The sequence below is a fragment of the Mustela nivalis genome (assembly GCF_964662115.1).
Source record: "Mustela nivalis genome assembly, chromosome: 14".
In the NCBI taxonomy this organism is placed as follows: Eukaryota; Metazoa; Chordata; class Mammalia; order Carnivora; family Mustelidae; genus Mustela; species Mustela nivalis.
The window spans coordinates 68,516,364-68,535,123 of record NC_139033.1 but is presented as its reverse complement, the minus strand read 5'-3'; the positions used below and the strand labels follow the sequence as shown (position 1 = coordinate 68,535,123).

Here is an 18,760-nt window from a genome sequence, read left to right as displayed (position 1 = left end):
CCCAAGCTGGGGCTGCATTTTCGTAAGTCCTTTCCATTAAAAGACTCGGTGCCTAATCACAGAAGGACATTGTTTGGTAGTACCAGATAATGAAGCAGTCAGAGCTGCTGAAATATATCATCAGGATTGTTGACAGTTCACGCTGTGTCCCTAGAATAAAATGAGTAGGAACAGAGCCAAGAGGAAGGGGGCCAGCGAGGAGAGACCACTGCTGGAGATGAGACGCTTGAGCTCCCCGAGGACCAAGGATTCCTTCCCTCAGAATTCAAAGCATTTGTGTACAGTTCATATAATAAAGGATTTCTTCTTATAAAAACCAAAAATCATGGTGTTCTGTTGAGACACTATATATTCTGGGAGACTCTGTATGTATATTCTGAGCGGCTCATTGTACCTGGCTTTTGCCTATAATTCTTTTCAGTAGGCAGGGTATAAATGATAAATTGTAAACAAATACTACATACTCTTCTTTAAACATTAAATATCAAACCAGAACTGACTGCCACGTATAAATGTGTTTTTTTTATTAATTTTTTATTTTTTATAAACATATATTTTTATCCCCAGGGGTACAGGTCTGTGAATCACCAGGTTTACACACTTCACAGCACTCACCCAAGCACATACCCTCCCCAATGTCCATAATCCCACCCCCTTCTCCCAAACCCCCTCCCCCCAGCAACCCTCAGTTTGTTTTGTGAGATTAAGAGTCACTTATGGTTTGTATCCCTCCCAATGTTTTAATGAAAAAAAACTATACCCTTGTTGACTGTGCAAGTGATTAATATAAGCTCAGAATGAGGGCTGAAGATTTCAGACTCCTAAAACTCTCTTCCAAATAATTTTTCTGGTTTGAGGACACTTTTATGAATACAGGGATGCAATGAGGCTTCATTTATTTTGTGCAGAAGGTTATTTCATTCCTGGGTCTTGTCCTGCTTCTGTTTTCATACTTCTCCACATCGTTTAGGAAACTTGGCCTAATGAGGTGTCCACGGCTGAGATTAATATTTGGGCAACTAAATTGCTGATTAATAAAAAAAAAAAATTGTTGCTAACTAAATCCATATTCTGTCATTTAGCAAATGGCCTTTATAATAAGGAAAAATTAATTATTTGTGGGTTAAAGTATTTTATGTATTTAACTTTTGTTCTAGTGATATTACATAACATCCAAATAACTAACCAGGTTGTTAACTCTTACTATGTTGTTGCCTTTAAGGGCATTTTAATTATAGGAATTTATTTGAATCATCAGTTTTACTGTTAGAGCCAAATCATTCTCGTGGGCTTATGAGAATATATGCCACCAGGCAATAGATTAATAACTATAAAAAAACCACATGAAAAGGTCACTGCAAATCTCAGATCAAAACCTGTGGTTTTCTGGATTTTGCAACCCACCAGCTTTTTGAAGCTTCTCTCCAGTAATATGATCTTTACGGCAACACCACTGAGCTCTGTAGACATTTGTGATAATTCAGCCAGACCAGGAGTGTCCCACACTTGCCCACCGTGCCAGGCTTCCCCTGACAGGAAAGGGGACAGATCAGCATGAGTCCATATCAAAAGACAAGCGATCCTTCGGTGATGGCCGAAAAATACGATGGTGAAGGAAAGAGACACTTTTGTTCTCCAAAAAGATTGGAAAAACAGACTGGATTGGAGCCTGGACCGCAGCACTTGGGAGGGCTTTTTATGGAGAACCACAGCAGAAAGGAATTCTCTGCTGTTGAATTCTTCTGGCCCTTTGCACTGTCATTCTTACAGTATTTCAATTATTCTCTCCAACCAGCTAACCGCTGCCCCCTGATCGGTGGCCCCACCCGGCCCCCACTCTTCTTACTCTAAACATGTGTTATTGGAAACAGGGCAACCCGAGGAACCCGTAGTTTGAGCCCTGGGGACCGAATTGTCAGCCTATTCTGAACTTCCGTGGAATACCCAAGGAGTTAACCAGAGTGATTCTGATTTCACTGGGCCCCCAGACTTTCTTTTTCCTTTTTTCTTTTTCTTTTTGCATAATAAATACTTGGACACTAGAAAATACATTTAAAACATGAGCCAAGACTCAAGTTCAACGGGAGAGCGTTTGAGAGGGATAACCAATGCAGAAGCAGGGATCCTTCAGGCGCGTTCTGTCTGTGGCGTGCTGAATTGCAAATGTGCTATTCGGGCCAGGTTTTTTGATACATGAATTCTCCCGGTAAGGGGCAAGGCTGCTTCACTTCCTGCGCGGGAATGTCTTATCCACAGCAGCCTGCAGGTTGATTCCCTTGCCCTTCCCACCACCCCACCCCAGCCCACAGGAACAAAGCCCCCAGTCTCTGGAAAGTAATGCTGAGAAAACAAACAGTACAAAGGCGGGGAACAGGGGGATATCTCTCTCGAATGTTTTTTTGTGACCATCTAGGTTCACGGAGGAGGGGGTCCCCCAGCTTCGTGAGCCAGCAGGGTCTCTTTGTAGTAGGCATCTGTATGTTTGGCCAGATGTCCTCCCAGCGGAGGGCAGAGAGGGAAAGATAAAACAGAATTCTTATTAAAAATAAGTCTCTGGGGAGAGAAGAAACAAGACACAGAACGTGTGTCGAGTGGAAAGGAAGGCCAGGCGGTGCCATCTGATATTGATTAAATGCTTGATACAGTCAGCAGCGAGAAAGGCACATCGCGAGGAAGTGACCCTGCTCTTCAGAATATGAACCAGTGCAACTGTCCTCGAGCAATCTGCATGAAGACCACATGCCCAGGAGGTCCAGCGGCAAACCCAATAGCAGCACACACGGCAGAGCGGAAGGGAAGGACCTTCACCCTGAGAGGGCAGACGCGTGGCTTGGGATTTGCTTTGCCTCACTGACCTCACTTTCCCCATCAATAACACAATGACACTTGACCAGATGACCTCCAAGCAGCTTTCTCACCCGAGATTCTCTTATCTACCCTAACCTCCCCTGTGACCAAATCTTCTGAGGCTCTTCTAATGGAATGCAAGAAATCGCCCTAGAGAGACATAAATAATTCACCCACCTACCGTCCTAAAATCCAAAAGGAAGGTAACCCCCCCCGCCCCCACATCAACCACAAAAGTGTCAGCCAGTCTTTTCCAAGGGAGTTCAGTCTAATGTCGCTGTGTCTATCATCCTTCTGTGCTTACCGTTGTCATCAAAGCAAGTTTCTGGGTTCTGGACAGGAGATGTGGCATGTTTGTGGGTCTACTTATACTTCCCCCCAATCCCAGTTCCAAAAATAGTTTAGCTCTGACTGACGTAAGGAGTCTTTGTTTCATTTTAAGCTGCCGGATTATAGAGAGTCTAAGAGCTGATGGGTGTGTGTGTGTGTGTGTGTGTGTGTTCATTATTTAAGGAGGAGTTGTTAAAGTGTTTTGTTTTTTTCTCTTTGGCACTGTCATGAGGATAGCAGTGTCTGAGTACAGGGTGAGGCTAGATTCCAGTGGAAGTGGAAGACGAAGCTCCCACTGAGATGAAAAGTTCTCACTGAGGACCATGGTAGTGAAGTAGAAAGGAAGGGACAACCAGAGAGAGTCACCATAGCAGAGTGGAGAGAGCATGGTGCTTAAAGTCAGTCAGATCCAAGTTTGAATCCTGCCTATGGTGTCTGTGGGATATCATTGCAGCTGTCACTGCCATGACTCCTTGAAGGGTGCTCGTGAATAAAGATGCCGTATGGAAAGCACCTGGCTCAGAATCTGGTAGAGCATAGACAGTACCAGATTAACCTACGGAGGAGATGACTGTGATAAAAATGTCTCTCGGGAAGATTAGCAGGGCCTGGCAACTGAGTGAATTAAAGAATATAAGAGAAAACTCGAAGGTGTCTTGGAGTGGGGGATTGGGATAATGGTAGTATTTAGGGTGGAAGTTGGAGTTCTGGTTTGGTGGGGGTGGTATTGGATAGGGAGGTGGTGCTGAGACATCCAAAGGGCAGTTAAAGGGGGACGGAAAGGAAATAGAGTAAAAGAAATGGGAAAACCAATCCAGAGAACTTGATTTACTCTGGGTCTGTTTGAGTCAGATTTTACAGCTTTACCTTCAGAGGGCTGGCTAACCAAAGTTTGATCCAGCATGACCATCTTCTCAATAAGCTTTAGCTCTTCAAAATGTGTTTCTCTAATTAGGCATCTTCTGGACCTTGGGAGAAATGCAGAATCTTAGCTTCTGCCTCAGACCTACTAAATCAGAAATTTGCATTTCACAGTGTGTTCTGTAAGCACTTTGCAGTTTGAGAAGTACTGTTCTCAAGCATGGCGGCCAGAGCAGCAATGTCCGCATGCCCTGGGAACTTGTTAGAAATCCAGATTCTTAGGCACCTTCCCAGATGCCTTTCTTGAGGTAGAAAGGCTGTGTTCTGACAAGTCTGATACACCCCAGAGTTTGAGAACCACTGCTCTAAATCATGGAACAGATGGAGTGAACCCCCTCCCCTTGAGTTTGTAGCTCAGAACAACAGAGAGATTGGTTAAACCCTGAAAATTAAATTGGAGTCATTGTTCTTTGCTGTTTCTCTCATCATATTGCATTAAACACAGCTGAAGAACTCTTTTCACCGAAGAAGGGCACCATGCGTAAAATTATAAACTGAAAGGGGGGAACTTTCGCTGTGGCTTAATCCTCACGACTTACCCATCAAAAGTTATTGAGCACAATTATAGGAGATCAGTCCTTTATGTGCTGTTGCTCCTGTGAGACGCTATTAGTAAAATGTACATAGGAAAGTAAGGTATCTCTCGATATTCCTTACAATGTGATTTTCACATTAAAATGTCCACAGTCTCTGTCTTCTGTGTTTCTAATCAGTGTGACGGAAAGTTCCCTTTTTATAGGTTAGTTTCTGGAGTCGCTTGTGGAAGTGATAGTGGTTTACCACTTAGGCTAGAATGTTTTTCAAAAAATTGAATAGTGAGCAGTCAAAATTTACCTCCTCTCATCAAAAATGTCCTTTTTTTTTAGTTTCCTAATTGTTATTCAAATCACTATGATAATTTAAGTAAGGGTCAGTATCTGTTTTCTATATACATATGATATCCAAAAATATTATATACTGAGCATTTTAATCATAAAATTACCTCTATTTTCTGCTATAGGTTATAGAGCATTACAGCCAGGGGCATTGTAAAACAGTGTGGATGGGGGCAGGATCACAGTATGTGGTGGTCGCCCATTTCCATGGTATAAATACTCTCTCCGGAACTGATTTTAGGTTTCCAACAATTTGACAACCAGCTCCCCAAATTCCTACAAATGTAACAGTTGGTTCTTGTAAGCCAGTAGGAACTAGCTCAAGCATACTGCTGAAACAGACATCAAGGGACAGTCCACAGTTTTTCTGGTTGGTTGTGTTTGAATTGCTATAGGTCCAATAAGAGCTGAAACAAGTCAATTTGGGTGTTTAAAATCTTTGATCATGTAGAGATTTTTATTGAAACGCTAATGATAATGGATTTGAAATTATTCTGACATAAAGTCACATGCCATTTCCAAGTCATTATTAAATACAGCGACATTAAACTACACCAACATAATGGTGATATTTAAAGGGCTTATATTGCTAAAATGGTATGTTTAAAATACCACTCATCCTATGGGAAGGCATATGGGAAAATGAGTCTCCATCATAGTATTCGGGGCAACATGCAGAAATATACTTTTGGAAATGATATCTCTGGTTACTGTTATTAAAATTTGACTTCTCTTACAGGTATTCAGGAAGGAACGCAGTGTACCAAATGTAAAAATAACTGGGCACTGAAGTTTTCTATCATATTATTATATGTTTTGTGTGCCTTGCTAACAATCACAGTAGCCATTTTGGGATACAAAGGTAAGTACTCTCTCCTTTTTCTTTCCAAATGGCACATTTCCCTTTATTAATTTAAACATTAAAAAAAAAAAACCATGTTTGCAAGTATGAAGTATGTCATTAATACAACTCAAACGCAAAAGGAAGCGACATCATAAACTTTGTGTCTTGCGCTTCATGTAGTTGTGGGATCTGAGTCCTTTTGAAGCATTTCCACAATCCTAAAGGTCCTCTATGAGTTATAAAGCTTTTTCCTCATTGTTGTGTTTTCCTACCTGTTTCTAGCTCCACCCTCTTCCTCAATCTTTTTTCATCTTATCTCTAAGAGGTCCTGTGGAAACCCTGGAGTCAGCACACAGGAAAATTATACTGACAGAGGGTAAGCCAAACACAAGATCTCCAGAGATACGACTTACTTCACCCCAGGGACTGGGCAGCTATTTTCCGTTTTTTCCCTTTTTTTTCCCTTTTTTTCTTCAGCACATTTACCGTGACCACTGTTGTTTATATAGCTCCGTAAAAATATTGCCCTGTAGAAGTTAAACATAGAGGGAGCACCGCCACCCCAATAATACTTTAAGGGATGTTAGGTATTCTTTCAGAATGTCTTGTTTAAGGTCAGTGGAAGATTTTTACCTAAATCCTTCAGACTTGCAGACAAAGTGGATTTGCTTCTTCCCCTCCCCGCCCCACCACCCCACCCTTCCCAGACACCACAGGTAGAAGGTGTCATGATTCAGAATCACGAGCTGCATAAACCTTTTTATAGAAAACAGTCATGGAAGCCTTCCCATCAAAGATACATGACACAGATGTGTCGTCTGGTTTCAGCAAGAGGCAGGCACGGGGGCTGCTAATCTTCAAAACCTTCACTCAACCCCTATCCCGGCTGCCTTCCCTCAGAACTGACAGGTTAACAGTGGAGAATTCCCACGTATTCCCTTCTCTGTTTCTTGGCTCCTAGACACTCCTCCCTGGGGAGAGAAGTGAATTCCCTCCAACCTATAACTCCTCTTGCCTCTCCCCAAGTGTCTAGAGGCTTCCTGAGGAAACCCCATGTATTAAAATGAGAATGGGCTTTGGAGCCAGATGGTCCAAGCTAACTCTAGATTCCTCTATTTGTAAAACAATTGGGAGAGTTTATTCAATGTTTGCTGACATGCTGGGCCTCACGCTAAGTCCTCCACATGGCTGTGTAACCTGGCTATGAATCATACCCTCTTTGAGTTTCCTATTTCTTACAATGACAGTAATACCACTTTTCAAGGAGTTTGGAATCAGCAAAGACGATGTCATTGAACCTGTCCAGTAGTTGGTTCTCGTAGATAGTGGCCATGTTTCTGTGTTTCTTGCTTCTTCATAACTGCATTTATACAGCTATAGAGCAGAATGGCAAAATGTTAAAAATACTTTGTATAGTTGAAGCTTGAAAGTCCCATTTCTGAGGCCAGATGCATGGAAAATTGCGTGCATCCTCTAGGGTGTTGACTGATGAATTTGAGCAGTGGAAATCTAGAAACTTACCAGGTCATTTTATCCATTTATGATTAGTTAATCCAACCTAAGACTAACAAAGTAAGCATTAAGAAAGGTTATTAAATTGTGGCAAGGCAGGACAAGGGGTGGGGTAGGGAGTCTAGTGGGGAAAGGGGGGGTCTGTTATATCCTGGGTGAGTCAGACTGGCTCTCCTCCTTTACCAGGTTATTTAGAACACTACTTACTTCTCCACGTTTCCCAGAGAACCCAGATAAAGGAGGGTCTTGAGCTCAAATAGCCATTTAATAAGTACCTTTAGGGCTCACTACTGTGTGATATCATGAAAGCAAACAACTACTGGAAGAAAGTTGACAAAGGTTTAAAGAGCATATTACCATATGGTATTTTATAACTTTTCTCTCTGCAGAGAAATAAGATCTAGAATCTTTGTGCCTTTAGAATTGTACAGCAGTTCCAAAGCAGAGGGGATTTTCCCCCTTGGTATGTTTTTAAAGTTATTCCAAATATTTCCTCCATTTTTATGACTTGGAAAGCCCATCTCAGCTCTGGCATCTTGTGCACGTGCTGGCCCATTTGCTGAGAACACTTTTTTTCAGCTCTCCACCTAAAAGGACTCCTTTCCTTTCATGTCTCGGACATTTATCCCATAAGAAGCCCCGAAGGCTGAGTTAGGCCCTCCTGTTTGTTCCCAAAGCATTCCCTTATTTACACTTAGCCCCTGTCATACTCAGTCATGATGGCCAGTGGGCTTGTCTGTCTCACCACCCAAACTCTAAACTCCATGAAAACAAGAAACTCCTATCTTTAGTTTGTCATATCTTCCACTAACACCTAGACTCATGGTACTCATTAGGCACCAGTTAAAGTTACTGGATAAATTAATGAGAGGGAGGATGGATGGATGGATGGATGGATGGATGGATGGATGATTGTAGATCAGGGCTGACTTCTATAAAGAATAAGTCAGTGCCCAGGGACCTGTAAACCATTCTGCATTTAAGGCATTGCTACCACTCAGAGCCCTACCTGGAAGTCTAAAATCCTAAAGATCAGCATGGCCTGCTCTCTGCGGGTGTAATCCACCCAGGATGAAGCAGGGAGGTGCTGAGGGAGCAAGTAGGAGTGGATGCAAGGAGATGGTCTTACTCCTTTTCCCTCCTGAAGGGGCCCCCATCCCTCAGGCATCTATTAACAAATACAAAATAATAACCACATGCATTTTGGTTCCCAAGCATAGTCTGAATGAACTAAAATGTGGGTATTTTCCAGATGTGTTTTCTCTTGTACAGCAGGTCTTCTTTCTTGCTGATAAGAGTCTAGCAACCCCACAGGGGAAGGGGCAGAAAGATAAGACCTGGTTTCTCCTTTCCCACATCTCCCTTTGAAGTCTAGAGAAACTCTTTCCATTTCAAAAAAGAAAGAAGAAAAAGAATATTCAAAGGAGATCTTTCTCTGAAGGAGAAGTTAGGAAGTACAATAGAAAGTGCTTTATGTATCAGAGTTGGCAAAGGCAACTCCATACTGTTTTCCTTAGAATAGTTTTTTTACTTCTCCTTTTATGTCACTTACACAACCACGAGTTAAGATATAACTAAAGTTCCTTCTGGAGAATTTGCTGCATAAGGCGGGGAACTGCTGAGTCACCCCCACAGGGCTGTACAGTGACTGTGACCCCAGAGGCTCATCAGCTGCTGTACAGAAAGTATGTTCTTGGATAATTCCAGCTTGGGGCATTCTCTGCCTTGGGCTCTTCTCCTTCCGTCATGGAGCTGCCATGGCAGACGCCATCTCCTAAGTTCAGTGGGTCATGTTTCCTCCAGAACATTCCGGAACAGGAAAATCAGCAGGCATCCATCTCAAGGGAATTAGGATAGAGAAGAAAGAAATCTGAATCTTTCTCAAGACAAATCTCCTTTAACTCAACATTCCTAGTCATTGAATGTCTACCTTGCTGCTAAGCTCTGCTAAAGTAGCAGAGACAGCTGGTTCGGTAGGCTTTCCACATGGGCATCAAGTCACACTGGGGGGCTCCTGTGAGAAGCCAGCATAACACCCAACAGCCAGATCTTCTGTACTTTTGTAGTGAGACCCGAAATAGCATTCAAGGTGGAAATGCCTTGATTGCATTCCAGGGCAGTGCAGCTGGTATTTCCGGAACTCCCAGGTCCCCACGCAGGGACAGGTTTCCCCCCTCAATACTGCCATCTGGGACAGAGACGCATGAGCACTAGGCAGGAGCTCTTCGCCCTGCCCTTGTTCCTTGTCCTCAGGGCCTGGAGCGTGGACTATGTCTCTCATGAGAGATGACCATATTTAGGAAAATGAAGTACTAAATACAAGGTAATGTGGAATTCTAGAGAAAGCATTCATTTTGGAATTAGATTTCCTGGACTGCCATCTCACTTGGTCCTTTATAAGCTGTGTAACCCTGGGCAAGTTACTGAACTTCTCTGAGCCTCAGTTTCTTCATCTGTAAAACAGCAGTTTTAAGGATTAACTTTGGTGATGATGCAGTGTACCTTTCAAAGAGTAGGCACTTGGTAAACAGAGGCTGTTATTGCTGTTATTATTAGTGTGGTATAAAACCCAATTGTCAGGGAAGGCTTAGCACGTTGGGGTGGTGAGAGTGGAGTGGACCCTGAAGGACGGGTGGAATCATGACAAGGGAGAAGGAGGTTCATGGCCCAGGCCAAGGGACGGTACCAAAAGGCTTTTATAGAAAAGGTATGATTGTCAGATTATCCACGAGGATTAGGCTTTGGGTACTTGAAGAGGGCCAACTCCTTGGGTATGATTTCCGAAGCAGTAATGTTCTGAAGAAAAACTGACGAAACAGTTGCTAGGCGGTGTGGGGGATGGTGAGCCTGTTGGTGGATATCAAGGAGGCACCGATGGCATGGAGCACTGGGTGTCGTATGCAAACAATGAATCATGGAGCACTACATGGAGCACGTACATCAAATCATGGAGCACGTACATCAAAAACTAATGATGTATGGTATGGTGACTAACATAACACAATTTTTAAAAAAAAGAAAGAATAAAGGGGAGTCCATGAAAAAAACAGACTGCTAGGAACTTTTCCGTTTAATGTGCATCTTCCTCATATCAGAAGGATCTACAGACCGAGGTCTGCATCAATAGACTGGGAGTTTCTAGGGTAAGGGAGGATGGCTCTGTCACTGTTTTCCTGATTGACAACTTGTGCTGATAGGTTAAGAGTAGAAACCAACAAAAATGCTGTGTGCTATTACAGCAGGTGTTGGTTCTGGATGCCCATCAGCCTGGTATTTTTTATGCAGTAGCAAGCTGCCAGCTTTGCAGCCCTGAAGTTTGCAGCTTTAGACCCAGATCCTATTTTTAAAATGCAGACACACACGCCCCAGTGCATGTAACCAGATCACTAGCCCCTGTGGCCAAGCCAATAGCTTCCTTGCTACACCAAAGAGAAACCTAACAGATTTTCATTCTGTTTTTAACAAATGTATTTATTGCCTTTACACAAACCTGAATTCTCTGTCCATGACAGTTCTGTGTTTTTTAAAACTAAAATGGAAGGAAAATTAGAGAGGGTAGAAAATGACTGCCTGTCAGCATATTTAGAAGTTTCTTCGGCTTCCGGGAAAAAATGGGCAGGACTTAAGATACTGTGTGTGGTTTGAGGACAGACTGAGCCATGTGTTTTGATTTGAGAATCAAAACTGAATCTTAACTCATCAACATTTTATGCTTTTTTTTTTTTAAAGTTTAACTTTGCAAAATTACAGATGAAACATTGTGTTCCTCAGAGTTTTGGGGGATTTACAAATATGCATGCCTATCTAACAGTCCTAAGATATAGATTATTATAACAATACCCCTCTTGTCTATATAGTCACTTAAAAAAAAAAAAGGACTCATAATTCAGCTGGCTGTTGTTCTTCTTGGGGTGTGGGGGTGGGGAGGGATTATTTGTATGTCTGTTTGCAGGACCTCTAGCTCAGCCAGTTTTTCACAGGCCTCAGTAGCCAAGGGGCAGACTCTCACCAATTTAAATAAATAGCATAATAAACAAATATGTGTTGAACACCTACTAAGTGCCACACTAAGAGCTACAGATCAAACTGAATGCAAATTTTCCTGCCTTCAAGGATCTAATAGTAAACAAGCCAGGACCACACAGTGAAGTAAGTCCTATGGCAGAGAAAGGACTGCTTGCCAAGAGAATTTCTGAAAGATGCACCGCAGCAAAGATTTCCCACAGAAGGTGATGAGCTGAGTCTCAAAGAGCAAGTAGGGCTTAACTTGGCAATGAGTCCAGGGAAGAACGTTCTAGGTAGAAAGAAGAGCACTTGGAAGGGCTTGGGTGAGAAAGAGCATTTGGTGCCTTGCACCCATTTCATTATAGCCACACTCTAGAAGCGTGAGGGGGACAGCAGGACAAGCTTCCCCAGGGAAGGTGCTAGAAGCCAGGGGGCTGGTTCACTTTGGGTCATACAGACACATGGGAGCATACTTCTGCTTCCTGAAAGGAGCCAGAAGAATCTTCTCATACAATCACACATGGATGGAACACTTGAAGAATAAAAATAAATTGGCTCTGTTACCTCACAATTAATATACAAAATAGATTTCATGCTTAAAAAAAAAAATGAAGTTCTTCTTTTCAGAAAGCCATCGATACCAAGACAGACTGGATCTCGAGTTGCTAGAGGTTGGATGTCGCAGGAGTCACTTTGGGAGAAACATGCTCTTACGCAATATTTTAGAAAGAAACTTGTATTCACACCCATAAAGAGCTACTGTCTGAGAACAAATAAGAGCAGAAGCTTTTATTTAACACCTTGTCACTCTTTCCATGTACAATCAAGAAAATGCTAAAAAAAAAAAAAAAAAAAAAGTCTTCTTCATGAATAATTGTCTGGAAATCCATATAGGGATTCTTCTTGGGAAATGACGAAGGACAGATTGGCTTGTCACCAAGGAAAAGCAGACTTTTCAAGGCCTCATGAAAGAGAGTGGCAAATGCTCTTGACTTTCTTTCCCTTCCTATTACAAAGACTATTTATTGAAGTAGCTACGTATTCTTTACTACAGACTTTTCTTCCACAGAAATGTATAGCACCTTCCAGGAATGGTAGGGAGTGTGATGAGTGATAAAACTTTGTAAATGATCACAGTGTTATACCTCCATCTATGAAAACTACTTTAGAAAACAATACAGATTGAGGATTTATATAATACATAAAAATTAAAGCCGAGCTCCAGATAACATCTAACACATCCAAGGCATTACAGAATCCTAAGTACAGTTAAGAACATACAATTCTCAGGGCACCTAGGTGGCTCAGTGGGTTAAAGCCTCTGTCTTTGATTCATGATCCCAGGGTCCTGGGATGGAGCCCCGCATCAGGGTCTCTGCTCAGTGGGAAGCCTGCCTGCCCCCCGCTCCCCGCCTCTCTTCCTACTTGTGATCTCTGTCAAATAAATAAATCTTTAAAACACACAATTCTCAACCAAATAACCTACCACTGGGTTTTGTAACGAGTAAATTATTTTTCAAGAATCGCGTTTCCCCCATATTTGATTTCATTTATACTCTTTTTGTTTCAATCTTTTCTTTTATTCGCTAATGAAATGTTTTTTTCATTAAAACTGGAAAAATAAAATGTGAGCAGGTGTACTAATCCTTAATTCTTAAATCTTAGTTGTAGAAAAAATGGACAATGTTACGGGTGGCATGGAGACATCTCGCCAAACCTATGATGACAAGCTTACAGCAGTGGAAAGCGACCTGAAAAAATTAGGTAATCTGCAATAAGAATGAATCATTAAACTGAATCCTCTAATTCCATGTTAAATGACCGCCGCTATTTAGAACTATACTGCTGTAAATTCACATTCACCCAGAAGGATGTAAATTTTTGTGCTGTGTGCTGAGTCTTTCCTCATGATTTTATTTAAAGGCTTCTACATTTTAACCTTAAGGAGCAATTTTGGAGTTCTTCTCCAAAAACCACTCTGTGTGCCAATTAAAATCTGAAGATCAATCCTGATCAAAAAGGACCACACATAGATTTTAGTAAAAGCTCTTTAGAGCAAACCTACAGAGAAAGTTTCTAAGTATTTGCAAGGTGGATATTGGTATTGTCATCCTTAATTTATACAGGAGAAAATGGTGACTTAACCAGGAAGAAGAACAGCTGAGATGTGAACCTAGGGTAATTTTTAAAGTTTAAAATTTGTGTATATGCTATAATTTTCATCTCAATAAAAAATAATAAGAGAAAAAAACAAAAAAATATCCTTTATAAAATGTTCAGTAAATTTGTACTTGAAATATTCTAAGCTGCATAGAAGAACTACAGAAATCAATTTAAAAAATTAAAAGATTCCAACATATTTCTATACTTTGATTTTTATTTTCATTTTTTAGGAAGGGATTAATGGTAAATTTAATAAACAGTAAGTTATTTCCTTCTTGACACCCTGCCCAGTGCTCTAAAATCTGATAAAATCCCCCTCCTTCTTTGAGAAAAGTGCTTAGGAAGTTAGCACCCTTCCCAACTTCCCAGGACCCACCTTGAATAGATATGTGGGTTTTACTAATGCAAAACACTCTGCATAGACCACAAATTTCATTTCTGACACACAGTTCATAACAGTTAAGTGTCTTTTGGATCTTTATGGTTCTCTTTTTGGTTTTTGGTTTTTGGTTTTTTTTTTTAAAGATTTTATTTATTTATTTGAGACAGAGACAGAGAGAGGGGCAACACACAGGGGGAGTGGGAGAGGGAGAAGCAGGCTTCCCGCTGAGCAGGGAGCCTGATGTAGGACTTGATCCCAGGACCACAGGATCATGACCTTATCTGAAGGCAGAAGCTTAATGACTGAGCCACCCAGGTGCCCCTCTTTGGGATCTTTGACTCCACCTGAGCATTTCTCCATACCACTAGTCTAAGTAATAAATATGTCTTATTCCAGGGGACCAAACTGGGAAGAAAGCTATGAGCACCAACTCAGAACTCTCTACCTTCAGATCAGACATACTGGATCTTCGTCAGCAGCTGCGTGAGATCACAGAGAAAACCAGCAAGAACAAAGACACTCTGGAGAAGTTACAGGCAAGTGGGGATGCCCTGGTGGACAGGCAGAGTCAACTGAAAGAAACTTTGGAGAATAACTCTTTCCTCATCACCACTGTGAACAAAACCCTCCAGGCGTATAATGGGTATGTCACAAATCTGCAGCAAGACACCAGCGTGCTGCAGGGCAACCTGCAGAGCCAAATGTACTCTCATAACGTGGTCGTTATGAACCTCAACAACCTGAACCTGACCCAGGTGCAGCAGAGGAACCTCATCACCAATCTGCAGCGGTCTGTGGATGACACGAGCCAGGCCATCCAGCGAATCAAGAATGACTTCCAAAATCTGCAGCAGGTTTTCCTTCAAGCCAAGAAGGACACTGATTGGCTGAAGGAGAAAGTGCAGAACTTACAGACACTGGCTGCCAATAACTCTGCTTTGGCCAAAGCTAACAACGACACCCTGGAGGATATGAACAGCCAGCTCAATTCATTCACGGGGCAGATGGACAACATCACCACAGCCTCCCAAGCCAACGAGCAGAACCTGAAAGACCTGCAGGACGTACACAAGGATGCGGAGAACAGGACGGCCATCAAGTTCAGCCAGCTGGAAGAACGCTTCCAGCTCTTTGAGACAGATATAGTGAACATCATTAGCAACATCAGTTACACTGCCCACTACCTGCGGACGCTGACCAGCAATCTGAATGAAGTCAGGACCACGTGCACTGATACACTGACCAAACATACAGATGATCTGACCTCCTTGAATAACACACTGGCCAACATCCGTTTGGATTCTGTTTCTCTCAGGATGCAGCAAGATATGATGAGGTCAAGGTTAGACACTGAAGTAGCCAACTTATCAGTGATTATGGAAGAAATGAAGCTGGTAGACTCCAAGCATGGTCAGCTCATCAAGAACTTTACAATACTACAAGGTAAGTGAAAATTCTGAATGTACTCGTTTTAGTTACTGATTGGTATATAACAAATCACCCTAAAAGTCAGCAACTTAAAAACAGCGAACATTTGCCATCTCACAGTTTGTGTGGATCAGGAATTCAGGAGTGGCTTAGCTGGGTGATTCTGGCTCGGTATCTCTTGTAAGGCTGTGTCAAGATATTGGCCAGGGCTGCAGTCATCTTGAACTCTTAACTGCGACTGAGGACCTCCTTCCAAGATAACTCACTCACATGGCTCTTGGCAGGAGGCCTTAGTTCCCTACTGGCTGTTGGCAAGAGATGTTCGATCCTGGCGATGGGAAGTTGCTTGAGTGTTCTCACAGTATGGCAGCTGGCTGACTGCCGAGGAGGTGATCCAGGAAAAAGCACAAGAAAAAGCCACATGCCTTTTATGACCAAGCTTCAGAAGTCACATACTATCACTTCCACCATATCCTGCTCTTTAAAAATGTCATTAAGTCCAACCCACACTCAAGGGGCAGGTAGATTAAGCTCCACATCTTGAAAAGAGTTTTAACTGTGACTTTGTGGACAGCACTCAAAGGCAGTCCATTAACTATTTGCTGAATTTGGACTTTCTCGGCGCCTTGCTCTTTCAATGTCATTATAAATCGGGCTCCTTTGAAAGCAGGATTAATTTGTGTAGGTCACAGGGATTCCCGTTTCTTTTTTTTTTTTTTTTTTTGACAGGCAGAGATCACAAGTAGGCAGAGACGCAGGCAAAGAGAGAGGAGGAAGCAGGCTCTCCGCAGAGCAGAGAGCCCGATGTAGGGCTCGATCCCAGGATCCTGGGATCATGACCTGGGCTGAAGGCAGAGGCTTTAACCCACTGAGCCACCCAGGCGCCCCGGGATTCCCGTTTCTAAGTGTGACGAGCAGATGGATGGTTGGCCATCACAGTAACCGTAAAGCCACAGAGGACAGAAAGAATGTGACCTGCGTGTAAAATCTGAGTTTTACTCCGATCCAGGTCACCCATGTAAATTGAAGATTCTTGGCTCAAATTAACTCTCCTTCTGAAGATTTGGGGCAATCATATATTAATAGCATTTTTCAGTCATGAACTATTTTCACTGCTTTTATGTTGAAAGTACTATGTGAAAGATGATGTACTAAGCACTCTGGGGCATGCAGAGAGGCCCAGATGGTCTTTGTTCTCAGGTAGCTTAAAATCAGGAGAATTTTAGAGTATCAGGAGATTGCCTGTAAGCAAAGAAATCCTGATGTTCAAAAAGAGGAAATAGATGCATAGACACATTGTGTAGAATGGGGAATTGGTCTTCAAGGCTGAAAAGAGGTTGTTAAGAGGCTAATTGTGAGCTTTTGGGAAAGCAGCAATCATCAGAGTGAGTTCACTAAAAAGAAGGCAGAAATAATCTTATTTCTGCATATTAACAGAGTTACTAGATTGTTCAAACTAGAAGAATAAGGGCGCCTCTGTAGCTCAGTTGGTTGAGCGACTGCCTTTGGCTCAGGTCATGATCCCAGACTTCCAGGATCGAGTCCCGCATCAGGCTCCCAGCTCTTTGGAGAGTCTGCTTCTCCCTCCGGTCTTCTATTCTCTCATGCTCTCTCTCACTCATTCTCTCTCAAATAAATAAATAAAATTAAAAAAAAAACTAGAAGAATAAAAAAATATCGTATCTGGATTTTACCAAGACATTTGTCATTGATGCTGTCTAGAACAAGATGGAGAAAGTAGGTGCTGAATTACAGCGCAGTTGGGTGAATTTATTGGTGATGTTGGTTTTCTATGCTATGTAACAAAGTGCAAGCTCAGCAGCAAGGGGCAATACCCATTTCTTTTCTCATAGTATCTGTAGATCAGGTGTCTGGGTAAGGCTTGGGGCCTTTGCCCCAAAGCAGGATACCCTGTCATTGAGGGGCTGAGGTTTCATCAGAGGCTTGACTGGGGAAATTCCGTTTCTGTGTTCCCTTGGGTGCTTGACAGTATTCATGTCCTTGCAAATGTGAGACTGAGGTTCTTGGAGTCTTTTGGGGGCAAGAAGGGGTACTGGCCTAGAGGTCACCTGCAGCCCCTTGTCATGTGACCATCCAACCACACCACAGCTTCTTCAAAACCGGCAGGGGAGTCTCTCATTCCAGTCTGCTGAGACAGTGTTATGTAATGTAATCTCATCTAATGGAAGTCAGGGGAGAGACATGCCATCACCTTTGCCATGTTCTGTTGGTTAGAAGCAAGTCACAGGTTGCACACTCAAGGGGAAGAGATGATACAGGGGCATGAGTCATTGGGGGTGACCCTAGGGTGTGTCTTCCACAGAATGTGCATAAAGAATGGCAGTTCAGTGAGCCCCTGGGGGGCTGGCAGCAGGTCTGGATGGCAGAAGGCAGAGCCTCATTCAACAGCTTTGTCAGTGACTAGCATGAGGATATAGATAACCTGATAATCCACTACTTGTGTGACATGAAACTACATTTACTAGCCCATGGATGCTAGAATCATAATCCAAAATGACCTGGAGAGGCTAGAATAGTTAAGAGGTGCCAACAAAATGGAAGAGATAGGGAATTGTAAAATCCTGCTTGAGGTTGGAAAAGGCCAGACAGACAGATGTTGATGGAAGAACATGTGCATGAAAAGCATGGTGGTTTTAATCGACTGTAAGCAAGTCACTGTGTCTGGCAGTTAATCTAATGTGATCTTTGATTATATCAATGAAAATGATAGTAGGTGATACCTTATGCTGTTCAGTATGGCAAGACTACCCCTGCAGGATAGTGTGTACTTTGAGGGACCTCTTTCAAAGGGTCATTGACAGACCAGCATGCTCGAGAAAAATACACCCAGGATTATGGAGTCTAAATGTGGTTGGGGAAGGATTGCAAGACCCGGAAACGTTAACCTGTAGGAGACACTGTTTTAGTGGAGACAGGGCAGCTTTCTACAGGTATTTAAAGGTATTTAAAGACTATCATGTGGGGGGCGCCTAGGTGGATTAAAGCCTCTGCCTTTGGCTCAGGTCACGATCCCAGGGTCCTGGGATCGAGCCCCGCATCGCATCGGGCTCCCTGCTTAGCAGGGAGTCTGCTTCCTCCTCTCTCTCTCTGCCTACTTGTGATCTCCGTCTGTCAAATAAATAAATAAATAAATAAATAATCTTAAAAAAAAAAAAAAGACTATCACGTGGAAGAAATTTCATGTGACATCTGAGGAGGGTGAAACAGGACTAGTGGATATTCATGAATAGAAAACAAATTTTGGTTTTATGTGATGTTCCTTATAAAAATTGGTGTTGCCTGTAAATACAGTGGCTTCCCTGAGCAATATTGGTGTCCCAGCTCCAGAGGAGACAGACATCGTGGGTATGAGTCCTACTCTGAATAAGGGGCAGGCTTTCAGATAATCAAAGTTCTTCAGTGATTGCTTTAGTTTTTTCCTATTCTTTCTCA

The 18,760-nt window shown here is 42.5% G+C and overlaps 1 protein-coding gene across 1 annotated transcript in view; it reads left to right on the top strand.

The window, feature by feature from the left end:
* Positions 1–18,760, top strand: part of COLEC12 (collectin subfamily member 12) — a 202,270-nt gene that overhangs the window by 148,903 nt on the left and 34,607 nt on the right. The window contains exons 3-5 of the mRNA XM_082698757.1: positions 5,713–5,835; positions 13,000–13,098; positions 14,276–15,322. Of these exons, the coding sequence (XP_082554883.1) occupies positions 5,713–5,835; positions 13,000–13,098; positions 14,276–15,322 (1,269 nt within the window). The remainder of the gene's footprint in view (positions 1–5,712; positions 5,836–12,999; positions 13,099–14,275; positions 15,323–18,760) is intronic.